The following is a 21332-nucleotide window of genomic DNA, read 5'->3' on the forward strand; positions in this document are numbered from 1 at the left end:
TTACTGCAGTTTACTACAGTTTACTATAGCTTACTATAGGTTACTGCAGTTTACTACAGCTTACTAGTTTACTACAGCTTACTATAGCTTACTGCAGCTTACTGTAGTTTACTACAGCTTACTGCAGTTTACTACAGTTTACTATAGCTTACTATAGGTTACTGCAGTTTACTACAGCTTACTAGTTTACTACAGCTTACTATAGCTTACTGTAGTTTACTACAGCTTACTGCAGTTTACTACAGTTTACTATAGCTTACTATAGGTTACTGCAGTTTACTACAGCTTACTAGTTTACTACAGCTTACTACAGCTTACTATAGCTTACTGTAGTTTACTACAGCTTACTGCAGTTTACTACAGTTTACTATAGCTTACTATAGGTTACTGCAGTTTACTACAGCTTACTAGTTTACTACAGCTTACTATAGCTTACTGCAGTTTACTACAGCTTACTATAGCTTACTGCAGTTTACTACAGCTTACTATAGCTTACTGTAGTTTACTACAGCTTACTGCAGTTTACCATAGCTTAAAGCAGTTTACTACAGTTTACTACAGCTTACTGCAGTTTACTACAGCTTACTGCAGTTTACTACAGCTTACTATAGCTTACTGTAGTTTACTACAGCTTACTATAGTTTACTACAGCTTACTGTAGTTTACTGCAGTTTACTACAGTTTACTATAGCTTAATGCAGTTTACTGCAGCTTACTATAGCTTACTGCAGTTTACTACAGCTTACTATAGCTTACTGCAGTTTACTACAGCTTACTAGTTTACTACAGCTTACTATAGCTTACTGTAGTTTACTACAGCTTACTAGTTTACTACAGCTTACTACAGCTTACTGCAGTTTACTACAGCTTACTAGTTTACTACAGCTTACTATAGCTTACTGCAATTTACTACAGTTTACTATAGCTTACTGCAGTTTACTATAGCTTACTGCAGTTTACTAGTTTACTATAGCTTACTGCAGTTTACTATAGCTTACTGCAGTTTACTATAGCTTACTGCAGTTTACTATAGCTTACTGCAGTTTACTACAGCTTACTGCAGTTTACTACAGCCTGGAGCTCAGAAAGAAACTAAAGAGAAATACAAGACTGAGGGATGGATGATTTAAGAGACTGATGATTTGCTGACTGTATGAAAAGTTGGATGGACGATTCGTTGGATGACTAGTTGGATGGATGGACAGACAGATGGATGGATGATTTAACTAAATTCATCCAACTAAATTATTAGTTGGATGAAAAAGTCCAAGGGAGAGCGTCTGGACCTCCAGGTATCCTGGTGAACAGATGCTTCTCTAACCATAAAGAAGGTAATGTTGGGCAGTTTAAGACTTTTACACAGGTCCACATCCTGGATCAGTGGAGTCTGATGAAGGCAGAGCTGGACCTTCACACGGCTCCTCAGAAGAAACACAAATCCTTTAGCTTCATGCGGCTCAGCCACAGAGACTTACCTGGACTGCACACCTGGAAGAGACAACAAGAGACAAGCCCCACCCCCTTCCCGCATCATCATGCATGCAGCAACCCCCCCACCACAGAAAGGCGGCACGCCAGGGAAGGTGGAATACCATAACAACACGTCGGCCATATTGTTACACTATTCCACCCACCTTAACTGTGAACCCTTGGGCGTAGCGACGCCGTAACCCTTGGAGTCCAGGTTCCCGCCCACTTTCATGGTGTCGCAGGGCTTCCTCTGCTCCGTGTACTCGTTCATGGTGGACTCCAGCAGGAAGGCGTACTTCCCCTTCGACTTGCGGACCCGCGCCACGCCCTCCGCCGTGGTCTTGGTAAACACCGTGGGCTCGGCCGACTTCATGTAGCCCCACATCTTCTCGTAGACGGCGATCTTGGAGCGCTGCGGGGAGTCAGCAGGGTTCAGGAGAAACACACCTCCAGAAGTATTTACCCCCAGGGGTCCAACACACACACACACACACACACACACACACACACACCTCCAGAAGTATTTACCCCCAGGGGTCCAACACACACACACNAGACGGCGATCTTGGAGCGCTGCGGGGAGTCAGCAGGGTTCAGGAGAAACACACCTCCAGAAGTATTTACCCCCAGGGGTCCAACACACACACACCTCCAGAAGTATTTACCCCCAGGGGTCCAACACACACACACCTCCAGAAGTATTTACCCCCAGGGGTCCAACACACACACACACACACACACACACCCAGAAGTATTTACCCTCAGGGGTCCAACAGACCAACACAAAGCAGAAGTATTCACTGCCTTTATTGATTTGATAAAATAAAAATCTCCATTGTCTTTTTGGCCTCCATTTTGTAACTACGTGGAATGTTCCGATGTTGCCATGGAGACTGTACTGGAACGTATGCACACGTGGAAAAGCACCAAACCAAAATGAAGAGATTCAGCCGGTCCAAGCATTTGGACTTGTTTTGGTTTTATCGAGTGGCGGGCAGACTGAACAGAGTCATGAGCTTCAGGACCAACTAAAAGAAAATATGTGGACACTCCAGACCAATGTGTGATAGAAAGATACATGAACAAAATCGCTGCTGTCCGGATCGACCCATACAAGAGATAATGGATCTCTGATCTCATTTTTTCTCCCATTCACTTGGATTCCTAAAGTTGATTTTTGATCGGCCAATCAGCGATCAGAAGGAAAAGTCGTAAACTATGGCGTTGACTTTCTGTGATGTTTTAGAACTGAAGTCCGCCTGCAGTTTTAGCAATAGCAGTGGAGGAAGTGAACATCTGTGTTTGCCACGCTCCCACGTACTGAATAGCATTAACAGCCACCTTGTTTGGCATGGCTCTTCTGTCTTATTAATTTATTTAAGTTTGAAACGCTAGCAGAAATGCTCTGCTTGTTGATGCCTCTCTTCCATCATCTCGCCTGCCTTACGGTGCAGGCGACATGATTATCCGACGCGGTGAGGAACTGTACATTCAAATGATTCTTCTCTAAATAACTACAAAGGCTGTCAGATGGCTAAAACAACAATAAATGGAAATTAAAACGTTTCCATCCACAGAAGAGGCTGTCTGCAGAGAGGTGGCGCTCTCTCTGTGCCTACCTGCCTGCCACACTTTTCAGATACTGTATCATTTCTTGGTGTTTGTGTTGGTCTGCCTTCCTTCTGGGTCGCAAAGAGACAAAAACTTTCAAAGGCAAAAAACAGAAAATCATTTCAGTTGGCAGAAAATAGACGATGTGTTCTCCTACCTTCCCTGGGGTTGACCTTTGACCCCTACTCACCCTGAAGAACTCCTTGGTGGAGCCGGAGTCCAGTGTGCCGTAGGCGATGTCGGTCTGCTTGGCCAGATCCTCGGCGCTCTCGATGGGCGAAACCATCCGCTCCACGGTGAGGAAGGCCGCCAGGTTGGCCGTGTAGGACGAGATGATGATGAGGGTGAAGAACCACCAGACTCCGCCCACGATCCGGCCAGACAGCGATCTGTAGGGGGCGCCGCAGACGAAAACCAGAGGGCAAGACAGGAGAGAGACGAATCAGTCAGAACGGAGCGAGAATGAAGAAATAATAATAATTAAAAAAAAAAACAAGCATAAAGCCTCTATAATACGATAATATTTATACTGAGGGATAATTAACAGATCGATTTTCAATCAGGTTCAATTCCAAAGAGTTCAGGATGTACAAACATGTCTTCACTGAGGATCTGTACAACTGTTTATAGTTTTACACTGACGTCTGTTATCAGTGACTGAACACAAAACGGAGCAGAGCGAGTTTCATCATGTAGCAAACACAAAGAAAACCTGTTCCCATGTCGCCTAGGAAGGAGTTTCAGCGAGGAGGAAGAACAATAAAAATATGGAAAAAAAAACAAAAAATATCAATCCCAAAAATGTTTTGTTTTCAAATATAAAATATAAATTAAAATAATTGATTCTGAAGCTCATTTTCTGATCGACTGCCAGTCAAATTCATCAAGCTGCTTTACTGCTCTTGCTAACTGTACCGCAGGGAATCAGAGCCTCTCTGCTCCATGGTAACACCTGAAGCATGGCAGCTGAGCCACCACCAGGGGGAGCTGTATCTCTGTGTTCAGCCCTCATCAGGGCATCAAACCCTCCATGTTCCCACTGATGGAGGCGATTCTGTTTCTGACCACAGGAAAAGCACTGCAGCTCCTCTTCCTCCTCTGGGGGGGCAGACGGATCAGAGCAGCGAGTGAGGAGAACGTCAAAGCAGAAACGCTGCATGGAGGAGAACAAGCAGCAGGGGGCGCTCACAGCACACAGTTCAGGAAAACATTCCCCATTAAAGATCTGCTGCGGTGGAACATGTTGGGAACTTTAGCCTTGAAATGGACTTATTGATGTTTCAGCTCCAACCTGAATACCGATGAGTCTCTGCTCCATCTGTTTCTGGGGATTCCACTCAGTTTAGCAGGAAAATGTCGACAAAGAGTGAGGCGGTGCTGACAGGGTGCATTGCGGTAAAAATAAGGTTAAAATCATTAGAATGTAAATGCAGCCAGAGAAAGGCAATACTTACAATCTGGGCTTAATGAACTGATTCAGACTTTAAAGCTACAGAATGTAATTTTTGCTAAAATATTTGATAAAACAGCCAATCAAAGCAAAGAGGCAGGTCGTATCACTGTCAATCAAACTCATGTATGCACTGCTAAATGTGCTAATAGAGAAACAACTTACAGTTACAGAAAAGCACCTTGTCCGACTTCATTGGCAGCTATGCTAACTACCTTCAGCGTTGACTGCAGGCTGTGCTAACTGCAGCGTAGCAGAGAGCAAGGAGGAAGATGTGAGCAGCCAACATGGAGGGTGATTGACAGCGCTAAGCCCAGCCTCCTGGCTCTGATTGGTTGTTTCTAATTGGAACAGGGAGGAGGCAGAGATTGATTTTTCACAGATTATTCCTCAAACTGTCACAACATGGTAAATATGTAAAAAAATATATATTTTTTTTATAAAGTTACACTCTGCAGAAGAAGTTGGTTCACTGACAGTTGTTCCTCTCCACTGTCGCCTCTCAGGATGTGGTTTTATTCTGCTGTAATATGGATTAAACTGGGACGATTTCTCTGAATTGGCTTCATTGCTTGATGAATTGGTGACATAAACAAACTGAACTGACTTAATTAGAAAGAGGAGAGTCGTCATGTTTTCTGTCTCTGCTGCTTTATTCAAACTGGACCAGAGGAGCAGAGTGTTTCCCATGATGCACTGCTGCATGTTAGCTGGCTGGTAGCTCTGACTGTGATCCGCAGTGACACGCCGCTGCGTCCCGATGCGCCTGAAGTAAACAGTCGGTGGAGGAAACCTCAGCGAGTTATTTCCAGGCTGCATCACTGCTTTGCTTCTTCATTTCACTGAAACTTTGTTGGTTCCAGATATTAATCTTCACAAAATGCTGAAGAAATATTTTGAAATTAGACAATAGATATACCTTAAAAATGAGTCTTTATACATCCCTCATTTTTAAAATTTTACTTTCAAGCAGCCAAACTCTCTTTAGTCCTTTCAGACTGGTTGGATTTTCTTTGGACTTTCGATGCTTAACACTTATTTTTGAGTCCACTAACTCATTATTAACGGTTTTAAACAGAAACACAAAAGATTCAGTTTCTTCCTGTTTTCAGCTGATTGTTTGAAAAGTACCAAAGATGCAAACAAAATGGGATCTTTGCATTTTATCTGCTCTTCTTTAGGAATGATTTCTGTCCTCCACTTATTCATTTTCCTCTATTTACTCAAATTTTTAATCAAGTTAAATCTAAACGAGTTGCTGCTGGCTCAACGATTACTTTCACACATAAGAATGGCTGCAAACAGATGCAGCATCTATACAACCGCACATCTTTGAAAAGGAGAAATGGAGCCTCCTGCACAACCAACCAGAATGTAGCAAGTGATTTCAGGATGGTAAGTCAACAACAAAACATGTCTCTTTTCCAGCAGCCATTGTACAGCGCATACAGCAGTAAAACCAGCTCACCAAACATGCTAGAGCTCAGCTTGAGTTGCTAGGTAACGAGCGGCGTTCCACTAGGGTTGCTAGGTAACGGGCAGCATCTGCTGATTTGTGATGTTACACTCTGGAGGTTTTTGAAACGGCTCATTTTCCAAACACCAAAAACATAGAAATATAGATTTTTTAAAAGCCTGGAGTGTTATTAGAAGCATAAAGTTTAAAAATGTACAAAATGTGAATTTTGCGCATTAGATCTGCTTTGAACTATTTAAAAGGAGCAGAAAAAATTGACATAATACTTTCAATTTTTTGTACTAAAAGGTTTGTCAGACATTTCACAAGCTGGTTTCCAGATATGGTTTCAGTGCAGAATGAAAGTCAGTTTTCATGAGGAAGCAGAAGAAAGCTCCATCTCTCTCTGATGCTGAGCTGAAACCTGAATGTCAGGATGTATGAGGCGAGTTTTCCCTGAGCGCTGGAAACAAGAAAACCCAGACAGGAGAGTATTAGATGAAATAAAGTGGAAACTAAACAGAAATTGGCTTCAGAGTTGCTGCACCGCAGCCCGCTGAGCCTCAGGGAGAACACAAAACTCAATATTGGCCAAAAAAAAGAGACACTTTCAGCAATTAGTTGGTGGTTTTCCACCATTAGTGGAAGTTAAACTCGTTTGTATTCATTAAATAGGAGAGAAGCGCCGCTTTATACTCGGTTCCTCCACATTTTAAACGGCCAAATTCCAGATTTCACAGATATTTCTACTGCAGAGCTAAATGTTGACTTTGATGAAAGTATGACTTTGAAAAATGAATTCCAGAGCTAAATAGGACAAAATATTGTTAATTTTTTTTAACTTTATTAATGGCCCTGGTGCTAAATTATGACTGTTGGTGATTAATAATAAACCCCAATCAAAGAAGAACAACCATAATCAATAAACCTCAGAAAAATTGTGATGTCTGCTGCCGCCCCCTGCTGGTCAGGTGAACAACGACTCAATAAAGTTTAAAAATGTACAAAATGTGAATTTTGCGCATTAGATCTGCTTTAAACTATTTAAAAGGAGCAGAAAAAAATTGACATAATACTTTCAATTTTTTGTACTAAAAGGTTTGTCAGACATTTCACAAGCTGGTTGTGAAATGTCTGAGTTTTCTGACTCAGGGATTCCTGAGTCAGAAAACTGTTAAACTAATTATAAACTGAGTTTAAAAATTAAACATAAAACTGTTCAAATGATCGTATAATCATATAATTACTGCTGGATATAATAAATAACTATATTTTTGTTGATGTTTCTGTTATTGATGCTCGTTTTGTTTTTGGTGAAATTTTAAAAAATAATGATTGTTCCTCTACTGTAGATAAAATTAAATATATACTATATCCAAATGTTAACTAGTTGTAATATTCATGGATTATACATGTCATAAATGTAAAATTAATTAAAAATAACAGGAGCAGGAGTGTTGATAAGTTTATACACACTCCCTTAATATGTAAAACGTTTTGAAATTTGTTCTACACACTAAAATTATATTTTAAGGAAAATGCAGTTTGGGAATCTCACATGGCAAACTAGCTGACATGCTATTAGCTGGATCCAGGGAAATCATGAATATTAAGCGTCTGCATTAGCGCTAGCCTGGTTTCCACTGAGCCTACTCATTCTTATTAAGGTATATTTGTGGTTTTAACTAATAAAATAGGAAGTTTTAAGCATTTTTAGTGAGATTCTGACACATTTTCTGGCAGTGCGGTGAACACAGGGGTCAGGAGTAATTGATGTTCTGAATTTTGAAACATTAAAGTTGTTGATGTTTCATCTGGATTTGAGTGATGTGTGTGAATATTTCCACACGTCGCTGTGCTTTCTGAGAGCAAACATCCCAGCTTCAAAGCCCTGCTGGAACAATCAGCATATAGATTATACGGCAAATGAAATGCTTTTCTTCTTTCCATCTGCAGCCGTAAAAACGAATCATATGATGGGAAAATCAGACGGAGGAACTTCAGAGATCATAATCAGGATGAAAGAAAAACAAATCTCCCCTCAGGATCATTAATATGCCATAATCTGCTTTATTATCAGTGACTGGTTAGCACAACAACCTAAAGGGTCTATAGTTTTTATTTAATAAAATCTGTCGCTACAAAACACAGATTACTGATCCGTTGCACCTTTATTACTTTAAACTTCTGGATTTAGGAATAAACGGCTAACTTTTCAGATAAAAAAATGGAATACAATTGCAAAAAAATCTGGACTTTATTCACAGACTGAGGAGAAAATTATAATTACCGCCTCTTAGCTGGTAATATTATATAGATGAATATGTTGCTAGTCTAATATTCCAAAAGACTGTGTATTTGACAAAGACATGAAAGACTTCCTCCAATGTCTTTCCTGAGCGCCTGCTCCCAGATTATTTGGTGTTCGATGCCTCCTAGTGGTCTGGAGGACTTCCAGTTTGCAGCGTTTCATACCTGCTTTTACTTTTGCATTTTTTGATTTTCTTTTGCTTCTCTGTCTTGTGGTTTCAGTGGTTTTCTGTAGCATTTATGTTTTTGTGTTTGTGTGTTTTGGAGTTTCATTCATGCATTTGAATCTGTTGGCCTCTGTAATACAGTCTAAAGGTGTTTCCCCCTGATGATCCAGTAGATTAGGTTCTATTGGGACCAGAACTTCATCATTTGTTCCATCTCCAGCTGCTGTGGTTCTTTCTCACTGGTCTGAGTCAAACCAACCAAACCCTTTGAACAACTTGTTCCACTCCTCACCTGTAGGGGCGCTGCACCAAGAACCACCTAAGGAAACGACACAGAAACCTCTGAAGACACTGAGCATACTTCCTTCTTCACCAAATGGAAACAGAAATGGAGGCGTCAGAGTTTAGCGGTTGGAGGATTTCTCCACGATCCATTTCACACGCTAACGCTAGGTTAACACTAGGCTAGCATGTTTGTTTTGGTTGTATTTACCCAGAATACCCTGCGTTCCTTTTGGAGCAGTCTCTGGTCTGCTTGGCATTCATATATGCATTCAAACCGAACCAGAGTTCACTTCAACCGAACCCAGACTGAGGCTTAGACGACCAGAGTTAGATTCAGAACCGAACCGGACTTTTTTGACAAACGGACTGGAGTTAAAGCAGACTAAACATGGCTGGTGTGAATGCATTCTTAGAAAACATACATTTTAACAGGAATGTGTAGATTTTTTTAAGTAAAACCAGAATATATTTGCACCTAAACATCAGCCATACATATTTGTTTTTCATAGCCAGAGCATCGTTAGCACTGGGACCCGAATATCAAAGCAGAAGTTCTAAATTGGAGCTCGTCCTTGAAGCTCCAGGCCAGCGGTGAACCAGGCCCAGTGCGAGCCTCCAGAGCAGCCCAGAATATGCGCTGCGAGTGCAGAGAGGGGCTGCTGACATGAGCAATAAGCCATGCGGCAGAGCAGCGCTGTGGCGCTGGATAACAAAAGCTAATTGGCATTGCACTGATGGCGCGGCGTGAACAGATAGAGCAGCTTCAAAGTCTTCCGCCTCTCTTCTTCTGTCCTGCGACTATCTGCAGCCGTCAGGAACGTTGCCTTCACAATCTGAGCTAATCGGCACTAATCAGGAGCAAACGAGCGGCGGCATGACTCAGCAGAAAGATGGTCGGTCAGCCGGAGGAAACCACCTGGAGCAGCGAGAAGCTCCTGATGCTGCCGCAGGAGGGAAAACTTCACCTCTATTCAGCTGGGATTTGTAGTCAATTAAAAGGACTTTGGTGTCACCGTTTCATCTGAGCTCCCTTCTTCTCCCGTAACCATTGGAGACCGGGATATTAATCACTGAATTAATTATTGCGGCCGCCCGGAGGGAGCGGAGGGGGGCAGTAACCCGCATTTAAAGGAGAGGAAGACTATTTCCAGCTCTGTTCGCCCTTCCTGTCAGAGAGGGAGAAATTAGTTAAAGATCTAGATTAGGAAGGAGATATTAAGTTCCTGGAGGGACAGAACCACAGACCGGTCCACACAGAGCTGAGGGAATGTATTCACTCCCTCACTGATGCTCATTTCTTTACACCGTCCAGCGATTTTACACAAATCTGTCTCCAATTAATCAGAACCTCAACAAGCCAAATGCATTTCTTTTAGCTGTTCTTTAAAAGCTCTGGCTCTTTATGAAACTCCACCTTCAGGAACGACTTGTCCCGTTTACAGTGAGGAGAGGAAAATCTAAAATCAGGACCAGCACTGAGCGGTAGCTCCTATAGCAGCTCCACAGGGCGTTTGCTAATTGCTGCTGGCTAGTCTGAAGGAGCAGAGTGGGGGTTTCCAAGCTTGGAAACTGGATTTTCCTCCAACATTTTAAGCTCTTAAGTAAAACACACTATATGTATGTAAAACACATAAACCTTCTCACAGATGTTTCTGGGTGCATTTGAAGGTTTTGGTAAAATCTCTCAGCAGCTGTAACTTGCTTTGTGATTGTTTTTGACCTCTGACCTCGTCCCTTCTGGTTTCAGGGTGAACTAGAAGCGAGGGAGCGCTCCTGTTGATGGACGGGGCCGTCATGAGATTAGCAGTGATGGCAGGAATGCGCCAACAGAGCAGAGGATGAAAAGCATTGTTGAGCTTTAAGGCTGTTATCTGCAGGAAGGCAGGCGGAGGGCGGAGGTGGGATGGAGGCAGGTGGATGTGCACAGCAGGTGTTCTCCTAATCACACACGCCAACCGCTGGAGTACGGGCTGCTTACGTGAGCTACGGTTTTAACGCACCTCCGGATCCTCCACGTTGTCTCCTCCTGTGTGGGCGCGGCTGACACGGGCTGATTTCATCTGCCAGCGTTACGCTATTGCTCGACAACAGCAGCCATTAGAGAAGCAGCAGCACAGGACGGCGCTGATAGAGCAGACGCTCCTAAAATAACCCGAGCGCACCAGCAGCAGGAAGTTTAAGCCTGACAAAGCCATTCACACTGAGATGGCTTTGCAGCAAATGAGAAACCGTGGGGAATTAGAGGCTTTATAACCGTCTGAAGACTTCGCCGCGTCGCAGACAGGAAGCCTGATGTCACAACAACAGGCGACTTCTACCGCACAACAACAAGCACAAGCCAGATCCTCCACCATGTTTACTGGGAACCAGTCTGCCGATCCCAAGGGTTCTTTGCCTTCAAACAATAGAAGAGAAGTTGCAGACATGCAGGGAACAACAAGTACAGAGACGGTCTGAACCAAAACCAGCAGAATCAGTCAGAGCAACACGGGACGTTCGATAACGAGCTGCAGCAAAATGCAACACAGAACAAGCAAGTTTTTACTTTGAGCTACAAGCAAACTCCCTTACCAACTTAAAACTCTCTTCTCAAACAGGAGAATGAGATCAGCATTTCTGGGAAACATCATCTGATGTAACAGAGCTGCAGAAAATATTTCAGTACTCATTCTTTAACATCACATTGATTCGTCTCTCATTTTCCTCGTCTCCTTATCTCACATCACTTGCAGCTGTAATCATTTCAGACATACAGTTCCTCTTTCTTTTTGAGTTTTACCCATTTAAACTGGAGTTATGTTGGGTAAGTATAAATAATCAGTACCCTACCATCAACAGACAGCAGCAAGACTTATCTCTGTTTGGAGAAACAATCAGCATTTCACCTGGGAGACTAAAGCTAAAACCTACACTGTAAGTGTTTGAAATTTAAAACCTTCACAGTTTAAGAAAATGGTATGTGAGGCAATTTTAAACTGAAAATCTGTAGCATTTCCTTATGCGAGCAACTAAAACAGCTGACAGCGCGCCATTATGTTGTGGAGCGTAATCCCAAATTAGCATCAACAAGCTAGCTGGAGCTTGTCTAACTGGAGATAAGCTAACAGCTGTCTCCACATGCTACTCAGTGAAGCTAGCTGAGCAGCAATGTGAGTATCTGGTCATATTGCTATTCACATTCACTTTTATTTTTGCTCCCATTAGAAGTTTTCAGATTCTTCAGACTGACATTTCTCTGAGTGCTGCAAGCAGATTGAGCCGCGGCCAATTTCGGCCATCTTTGTTTTGATTTCACAGTTTTACTGTATATTTCAGCTGTTTAGACAGACAGTATGTCCCTATACTGAATTGTGAATAGATTTATCATGTTCCCTAGGTATTCCTGAAAATGTCAAACTGTTCTTCACATTCTCATGTTAACTTATCAGCTTTATGCTGCAGTTATAATAATCTCTGACCTACATTAAGGATTCATCTCAAGACGTCTACAATCTAACAAAGACACACTGCTGGTAACCTTAAGGATTTAAAACACAACACAGATTTTTCTTCTTCTACTTTGCTGCCACAAACTGCTGCTCGTCACAGCAGGGTGTTAGCATTCACTCAGCTCCTATTTGTGTCAATCAGACATGCTTGAAATATTGATGAAGGATTTAATTGGATTGACGGGCCAGGGATTTGAGCACTAAGTTATCTGTATGATCCAGATAATGCAGCCTGACATGATGTCAAACTGTGAATTTAATTGGCCTGGAGGTCATGTACACCCTGAGGGGATGAGGTCTGAGCTTCATCACAAGTAGCTTTTAGCTTCTCTACAGTTAGCTTCATCACGAGTAGATTTGGTTAGCAGTAAGTGTCACTAGATTAGCAATTAAATTTATTACAAGCAGCTATTAGCTTGTCTAATAGCTACAGTTAGCAGTTAGCTATATTGTGACTAAAAATTACCTTCATTCCAAGTAGCTTCACTTTAAATAATTACCTTCAGTACAAGTAGCTGTTAGCTTGTCTACAGTTAGCAGTTAACATCACTGTGAATCACCTTTGTTACAAGTGTTAGCTTGTCTACAGTTAGCTTCATCACATGTAGCTTTGGTTAGCAGTTAGTGTCATGAGATTAGCAATTAAATTTATTACAAGCAGCTGTTGGCATATCTACAGTTAGCAGTTAGCTTCACTGTGAGTAGTATTTAGTTTGTCGTCAGTTCTTCTTCTTCTTCTTCGCTGCGACAAACTGCTGCTCATCACAGCAGGGTGTTAAGATTCACTCAGCTGTTACTTGTGTCAATCAGACATGATTGAAATTTTGATGAAGGATTTAATTGGATTGACAGGCCAGGGATTTGAGCACAGAGTGAGCGCTAAGTTATCTGTATGATCAACATAATGCAGCCTGACATGATGTCAAACTGGAGGTCATGCAAACCCTGAGGGATGAAGTTCATCTCAAGTAGCGACTAAATTGTCTCAAGTTAGCAGTTAGCTTCACTATGATTAGCAGTTACCTTCAAAACTAGTTGCTTTTAGCTTGTTTACAGTTAGCTTCATTACAAGTAGCCCATCTCCAGTTAGCAGTTATGCTAATCACAAGTAGTTACTAAATTGGTTCCAGTTAGCAGTTATCTTCACTATAACTAGCAATTACCTTCATTATGTTTAGCTGTTAGCTTGTCTCCAGTTAGCAGCTTCGCTATGAGCAGCAGTTAGCCTGACATGATGTCAATCTGTGAATTCAATTGGCCTGAGGTCACGTCTGAGCAGAGTTTGAGGCAAACGCTTGACGACTCTCGCTCTTCTTGGGTTATAGTTTGGTGGAAGAGCAAACTCACCTGGGGGAGATGTCACAGCCCTGCTGCATGAAGGCGCCCAGGGAGAACCAGAGAGAGTTGAAGATGCCAAACTCATTGGGGGGCTGGTCGCTTGGCGGACCGTCGGTGCCCTCCTCGGGCTCCTCGGTGTGCCATTCGTACGGGCTGAAGCGGCTGACCAGGAAGAGCACCACGCTCACGCCGATGTAGGCGAACACAATGCACATCCAGATCTCGTAGGCCAGCGGGTCCAGGAAGGAGAACACGCCCGGTTTGGACTTCTGCGGCTTCTTTATCATGATCGAGATGCCGAGCGACATGAACGGTTTGGAGAAGTCAATCACCTCCTCCCGGACCAACGTGATAGTCAAAGGGGCCACAGCAATTTCCGCTTTCTGTGGGAGCAAGAGGAAGAGGATTTGGTCAAGATTAAGTCAGGATTAGGTCGAAATTAGGTCGAGATTAGGCCAGGATTAGGTCAGGATTAGGTCGAGATTAGGCCAGGATTAGGTTGAGACTGCAAATAAATATAAGGGCCGTGGTAGAAAAAAAACAGTAAATATCTGCCAAAATACTGAGAAAATTTAAGAATGATCTCAGAATTTTTTAATCTATTTTTTTTTTCATTATCTATAATAAATCTTTGAAGGATGATGGAGTTACAGCAACATTTAATTTCCCTTTTGGATTAATAAAGTATTTCTGAATTGAATTGAGAAAACAAGGTCATTGAAAAATTGCTACAAAAAAACCCTCAAATTTTGAGAATAATCTCAGAAATATTAAAGAAAAAATAAAGACATTTCTGAGCTTTAAAAGTAAAAATAAAAATGGAAGAAAAAAACTCAAATTCCACTCTTAAAAATTTCCAACTTTATTTTTCTAAATGATTTCTGAGGTTAAAATCAAGTTTTCTGACTTTAAAGTAACTTTTCAAACTCAGAAGTTTCCCATTTTTTTCTAGAAAATTTCTAAAAAAAAATTTCTAAAATTTCTGAGGTTCTAGCAAATTATTGACTTTTCAAACAGAAGTTTACTTGTTTTTTTTTGTAGAAATTTGAGACAATTGTCAACATTTATTTTTTCCCTAGCCATTTTTTTAAATCTAAAAATTTCTGATGTTTTTTTCAAGCAATTTTTGGATTTTCCAAAATCAGAAATTTCCAATTTTTCAAAGACAAATTAATTAAGATTAATCACAAAATTTGTGACTTTTTCTAATATATTTCCGTCCTTTCAAGCTCAAAAACTTTTACGTTTTTTCCTAGAAAATTTCTGAATTAATTTAAAAGTTTTTATAGCATTTCTTTTATTTTTCAAGCCAAGAAATGTTCTTGTTTTGTCTAGAAAATTTCTGAGATCAATCTCAAAATTTCTGATATTTTTTTTTCTATCGACAGTGGTCTTAATACGCTGTCAGATAAGTCAGTGGGAGTTAGGAAATAAAAAGCAAAAATAGTCTTTAAAATAGTCCTAGGCTTAGCTGCGACTTTGAGAATCAGCAGGAAGGATAAAATAATCAGAGAAATATGCTTAGAGCGCAGGACAGTGTGTCACCTCTTTGCTCTGCAGCTGTGGAGAAACGCTCAGCAGCTCGCAAAAAATCCACAAACCAGATTACAGCGAACGGCTCGGCAGCCATGGCGGCGCGGGGCTTACGCTCTCACAGCATTTTAACTTTCATTACGGCCGTCCAACTCGTTGGGAAACAGAGCCGCAGGAAAGAAAACGGCAGAGATTTAAGTTCTTACATCCTCAGCAGAATGCGCTAAGACGACAGCCTGGCAGCGTTTAGTGTTTTAAAAACTCGCCGGGTTGAAGAGCTTCTCCAGGGAAGAAATGGAAAAGTGTTAATAATTTCCCTGGATGTTCCCAGTAAACACAGAGCCGCTCTAACTCACATTTCCACCATTAACCTTCTGCCATTTTCTGCTTTAATGCTAAATTATTCAATATATTCACCACAATCACCTGCAGGGGGGGGCTGTTCTCACTTTTCAGTATTTCAGATCACCAAACATACTTTAATATCTTAAAGTATGTTTGGACAAATATAATCCAAAGATGAAAACTGGTCATGCTGGTCGTGTCACCCGTGGCAACAACTCCAGCCATCAGGGGTTTCCCGCTCTGTTTAATAGGGGCAAACGATGCTTTCTGTTAAACAACCGAAGTAGTTCAACAAAACATGATTATTACACTTTTTGCTCAAAATCAGATTTCACCTCCTCAGTTCTGAGCTCCTGTTTTAGAGCTCTGACACTTTTATGCAAATAAGCTGCTGGAAGCCACGCCCCCAACTCAACGTTTACATGTCAAAATGGCTGCAAACAGATGAGCAACGATAAAACCTGGGACTGTAGGATAAACCATACATCCATCCAACCAACCAACTAGCTAACCTCTGGACAGAACCAGTGACCATAGCGCCACCTACCCCGTACACCAGCTCCCCGACCATGCCGTTCCAGATTTTGGTCTCTGGGTCCCTGGCGCCGTACTTCCCGTCTGGGACGATGGCGATCTTGTACTTGATGCCGATGTGTTTGGCGATCTCGGAGGCCAGGTCCACACAGTAACCCTCGTACTGGTCGTTGCCCTCGAACGACTCCCAGTTCTTCTTCAGCATGACGTAGGGACCCTCCTATGAGACCAGTAAAACCAGTGAAACCACAGCGCCAAACACAACAAAGGCTGGTGTGCTGTGTTTTCATTTATTCTACTGGTGAAACAGAGAAACAGTCTTTTCTGTATGGAAGCCTTTAGCTGCCAGAAGTAGAAACAAAATTCAGCAGCAGTATGTCATTACAAAACGCAAAACTCATTAAAACGAGAAAATTTAATTTTAATTAGATCAGTTTTATATGACGGAGCACTAGCGTCAGGCTAAGATCTTTGTCTTTCAATGACAAGAATAAAGTCATTAGATGAATAAAGATGCAACGCTACCAGAAAATAAGTCAGAAAGTTACAAGCAAAATGTCATTTTAATGAGAAAAAAGATTCAATAGAGTCAGTAAGATCTGGCTGGCTCAACAAATCTGGAGTTTCTAAATAGACTCAATAGTTTGAAAAAAATGTCAAAGTCAAATGTCAAGCTACTGATAATCTGATGTGTTAAAAGATGAATATTTTCTTATTTGTAAAACCAGTAAAGTGTAACTTAACAAGATGCTCAACATTACTCATTTATTTTCAGAAAATTACTTCCTCCTAAAATGACGACTTTATTCTGGTATTATAACTTTATTTAGAGTAATATCAATAAAGTCACATTATTCATATTGTTACCAATGATACCTGTTATTATCTGTATAAATAATGTCATTTTATCCGTCATTTTATTCATGACGGATAAATGCAATAGGATATGATTTAGCTCCAGGTACGGAAGTGGAACAGATCGGATTTTTTGTGGTAAAAGATCAAAACCGGTTCGTCCAGAATGTTGTGAAAAAGTGGGATTTGGGTTTTGTGAACGTGGCTTTAGACTCGGGTTCGGTTTGAATCAGGTGAACTCAGTTTGGACTGGAGACCCGTCAGAGGGAGAGACCGGTGAATTCCTGAATTTTCTTTTCAGTTTTGGCATCATGCTTCATGTTGGTCCGTCGCATTAAATCCCGGTGAAACAGACTGAGGTTCATTGGTTCCTATTCGACAGTTCACCAGCAGCGTTCCTGCCGATTGGGAACCTTTTGGGTTTCGGAGTTCCTCTGAAGGTCACTCCAGCGACAGACGGAGCGCCGGGTCGAACCGCCAACCATGTAATTACTGAGCGGCTCAGTCTACTTCCTGAGGCGGGAGGATTCATGCTGGGGTTAATTTAGAGACACATTACAGGTGTGACTGCAAAATCTCCCCGCTGCTTTACTGCAACTCTTCATGAAGGCAGTTTGTTCCTGGAGCTGATCTGCCAAACCCTAAACATTCAGTTCCTAACATCTGAGCTGCAGGAGAGAACCAGAACCACGGACCGGGTCTTACTGGGACCACTGCTGCGTCTCCTCAGAGACGACGCTTTTCTCTGCTCACGTTTCCAACGTTTGTTCACAAAGTGATGGAGAACAGAACCGAAGCCGGGTCAGAGTCCAGCAGGAAGTGGTCAGAAGAACTCCTGCTGCTTTCCGAAGGCGATTACTGAGATTAGAGCGTTTATAATTATTACCTGAACCTAATGATGGTACAGCACAGAACAGCGATAAGAACCGGCTCCAGGCTTCAGCTCAGCCGTTTGAGACTTTTATTTACCGCCAGATAAATTAAATGTTACATGAAAAAAGTCTGCTTATAATTTTAGATAAATGTCTATTAAAGATATTTGTTCTCATGATTAATGAACCGTCATTTTATTTCTGTTTTTAGATTTCAACATGAAGAAAATAAAGTGGACGGATACATAATCTTCTACTGGATGTTGATTTTATTTCCTCAAATGTTCACTTATGAATACTTAATGCCTTTACACTGTGAGCTCTTCATAACAAATTACATTTTCTGATCCTGAAAACGTGGAAAGTTTCCAACCCGACAACAACAAAAGCACTAAGAGACAGAACTGAAGATCTGACTCAGATATTAAAGGCAAACTTAGTTTTTAAAATGAATTTCAGACATTTTAAGACCTGTAATCCTCTCCACTCTGACAGACGTCAGTGACTTTCTGACGTCTTTAATCTTTAATGAAAACAATTATGTTTTGTAAGAAACCATCCTTCACATTAAACTGGTCCATCATATAAAATCCCAATAAAATACGTTGAAGCAGATAAAACTACATCAGTTAGTTTCAACGGGTTCTGGATGGATCGGAGTTCTGGTCGTTTCTGGAAGCGTGGTTCTGACAGAACGGTCCGTGTTTCTGGCACAGGAGGAGAGAGGGATCCTCCACAGTCTTCACTTTAAAGGCCAACATGGCTGACAACCTGGTCAATAATCAACGCTCCGCAGCCGCCTAATGAGGCTCCAGACACGGGCCGTCCAGAACAAACACACAACCCGGCCTGCTTCATGATCCAGTTCCAAACCAACACCCCAACACGTAACCAAACAGAACCTGTTTGCTCAGCGCCACGCCGGCTTGTTTGGGTCCGTGTTCGGTGTTTGGGTTTGTTTTCGGGACAAACGGTCTGTTTGGTCAAGAGTGCTAATCAGCACCAGATCGACGGCCGGCGGTCCAAACGACCCGGCGACACAGAGACAGCGCTGACTCACCCAGCAGCCTCTTCATGCATTATTCCAGTTTTTATGTCATGAAGCTGCTGAACGGTTTATTGGGCTCTGGTTTGCTGCTGCTGCTGCAGGCGTTGAGCTGCAGAGGCTCAGGGATCATCCTCACTGCAAACAGGTTCTGCTCTCAGAGGGACCAACTATTAAACATCGTACCACTAAAAACTAGAGCTTTGTTTTAGCAAAGCTTTCATTTCTTCTGAGTGGTCAACTGAACTCATCTCGTTTTCCTCTCGTTAAACTAAAAGTCTTAGTTTAACGAGAGGAAACTAACCCTAACCCTAACAGGTACAGTGAAATGTACCTGTTATTTACACCATTACATTTTCTATTAACTGTAATTTCTGCAATGACAAAAGTAAACAAAAATGACCAAATGATTTTGATTACTTTCATATTTTAACTGTTACAGTAAATGATCATGTCAAAGTAATTATTTCTTCTCTATCATAAAATAATCACGTTTCCTTTTAGTTTAAGCCGCTGTGTACAAACACAGCGGGGCTTAAAGCTTTCAGAAGACAAACGGGAAACATCAGGATATTTCACAAAGTCTGTTCCAAACACGACCGACAAACACGCTGATCCGACATCAGAAGCGGCGCTGAAAGGAAGCCGCCACAGAGAAAGAGTAAAATCATGCTACATAGGAAGGTGATGGATCTGAATTGGTGTGATTATGGGAGCATTAGTCTTTCTAAGCTGTTTTAGGGCTTACAGGGAGTCCTCAGAGTGTGTAATATACTGTAAGTAAGAGCAGGTAGTCTGACAAAGTGACAGATTTAGAGCAAACAGCAGTTCTGCTACTTTACAGACCAGGATCCATCAGTCTGGGAGAAAAACATGCAGTTTTACACCTAAAGGACCAAAAACACACACACACATGCACACACACACAGAGAGCGTGTCTGTGAAGAGACGTTGGGACTGAAGAGACGTCCTCCATCCTCTGAAAAACAACAAAGCCAGCTTCTCCCTCCATATGCATCCCCCCTCCCTCTCCTGGGACTCCATTACAGCTCTGAGTGTTTCTGAACAGGGATCCATTAACATGGCCGCTGTCTCTCCTCTGCTCTGGTTCTTCTGGGCTCGTTTGGGCTCAGGACACTGCGTCCATCACCGCCACTAAGGCCTTTTATGTCCCCTTCTGTCCAACTGGGGACCAGTTTGTTCAAATGGGCTGAATAGAGGGAGGAAGCTGAACTGACTTCACTTCCTCAAGGTGCAAAAATAGCTGAGAAATAAAATATTTCACTTTAACTGCTAAAAATGAAAAGCTTGAAGATTTTTAAATCTATTTTTTATAAAATGTTTTGCACATCACTGCTATTCTTTATCAGCAAGCGACAAAGTAGATCTGGAAGATTTTAAGCAAAAGCTAAAAACAGGAAACGTTACATTACTAAGTCTAAAGAGAGCAAATCATGTTTGGGAGTGCTTAAAACTGATAGAGGTTTAAAATAAAATGTCGGGTTTACTTCAGGTGTCCAGAGTTAATTAATCTGATTTTTTAGAGCCGATCTAAACTCTAATGTTTCCTGCTGAGGCGTTTTAGCATGGTGGTCGCGCTAATGTGAAACTCCAACTCTGGTTTTCAGTTAGCTGTCTCTTTCCAGCGCTTAGCGCTAATAGCGCTTAGCATTTGTCATCAAATCATTGGTTGAAGTGAGAGCGTTGCGCAACACAAATAATCATCCAGCTGGAGCAAGTCGCGCTAAACAGTAAAACAATTTAATAAAGCTGACGAATCGCTACAGCCAGATTATAGTTAAAAAGCTGCAATCAGGGCGTGACACAGAAATAATAATTTATATAAACCTTCAAAAGAAGCAAATTTTGGAGAAAAGAGGAAAAGTGCAGTGAGTGCAGCGTGCTAGCTTACCATGATGGTCGTCACGATAACGGTTCGGTTGTCCATGCCTGTGGTGTCGTTGGAAAGCTGCTGGGTTTCCTCCTCCAGAACCAGTTTGTCGTCACCGTTCCAGTAGCCAATCTGCAAGAAGAACAAAGCATCAGAACCAGAACACCCAGTTCGTATGCTGAACTCTAACTGGGGGATTAATTATTAATATTACTGATGGAGAATCACAGGAGTTTACTGGAATTGTTCTGGGTGACAGAGCAAAGAATCTCAGTACAAACAAAACATGAAGCTTTATTTAGTAGCTTTATGAGTTAAACAGTCTGATGCATAAGCCAAATAATTTGATCTCGACTAAAAAACATCCATGATTTAATTAGTTTTATAAAACCAATGCCATGAATGTCAGACTGAACACCTCAGATTTGGTTTTCACAGGACAACTGATGTCAGATGAAGCATTTAGCTGAACCCTGGAAACATGACTGCAGTTCCTGATTATACCGGCTGGGTTCATGTATTTGAAATTTTATGTGAAAATAATAATTACTGGGTTCTGATAAGCTTATAGTACATTAAAAATAAATTAAGATATAGAAAAATAAGTCAATACTTGTAAATTAATCATTAAGTTGTCCTCAGTGATTAAACAAAATGTAATAAAATTGTCAAGAGAAGTTAA

The 21332-nt window shown here is 41.6% G+C and overlaps 1 protein-coding gene across 2 annotated transcripts in view; it reads right to left on the reverse strand.

Annotated features, from left to right (window-relative positions):
* Positions 1 to 21332, reverse strand: part of LOC103155416 (glutamate receptor 4-like) — a 98134-nt gene that overhangs the window by 13773 nt on the left and 63029 nt on the right. For both annotated transcript variants that reach the window (XM_016663532.1, XM_016663531.1), the window contains exons 9-13: positions 20672 to 20782; positions 16001 to 16207; positions 13585 to 13958; positions 3272 to 3470; positions 1635 to 1882 (exon numbers count right to left, since the gene is read on the reverse strand). In XM_016663532.1, coding sequence (XP_016519018.1) covers positions 1635 to 1882; positions 3272 to 3470; positions 13585 to 13958; positions 16001 to 16207; positions 20672 to 20782 — 1139 coding nt within the window. The remainder of the gene's footprint in view (positions 1 to 1634; positions 1883 to 3271; positions 3471 to 13584; positions 13959 to 16000; positions 16208 to 20671; positions 20783 to 21332) is intronic.

This window comes from Poecilia formosa, unplaced genomic scaffold (genome assembly GCF_000485575.1).
Source record: "Poecilia formosa unplaced genomic scaffold, Poecilia_formosa-5.1.2 Scaffold427, whole genome shotgun sequence".
Taxonomy (NCBI): Eukaryota; Metazoa; Chordata; class Actinopteri; order Cyprinodontiformes; family Poeciliidae; genus Poecilia; species Poecilia formosa.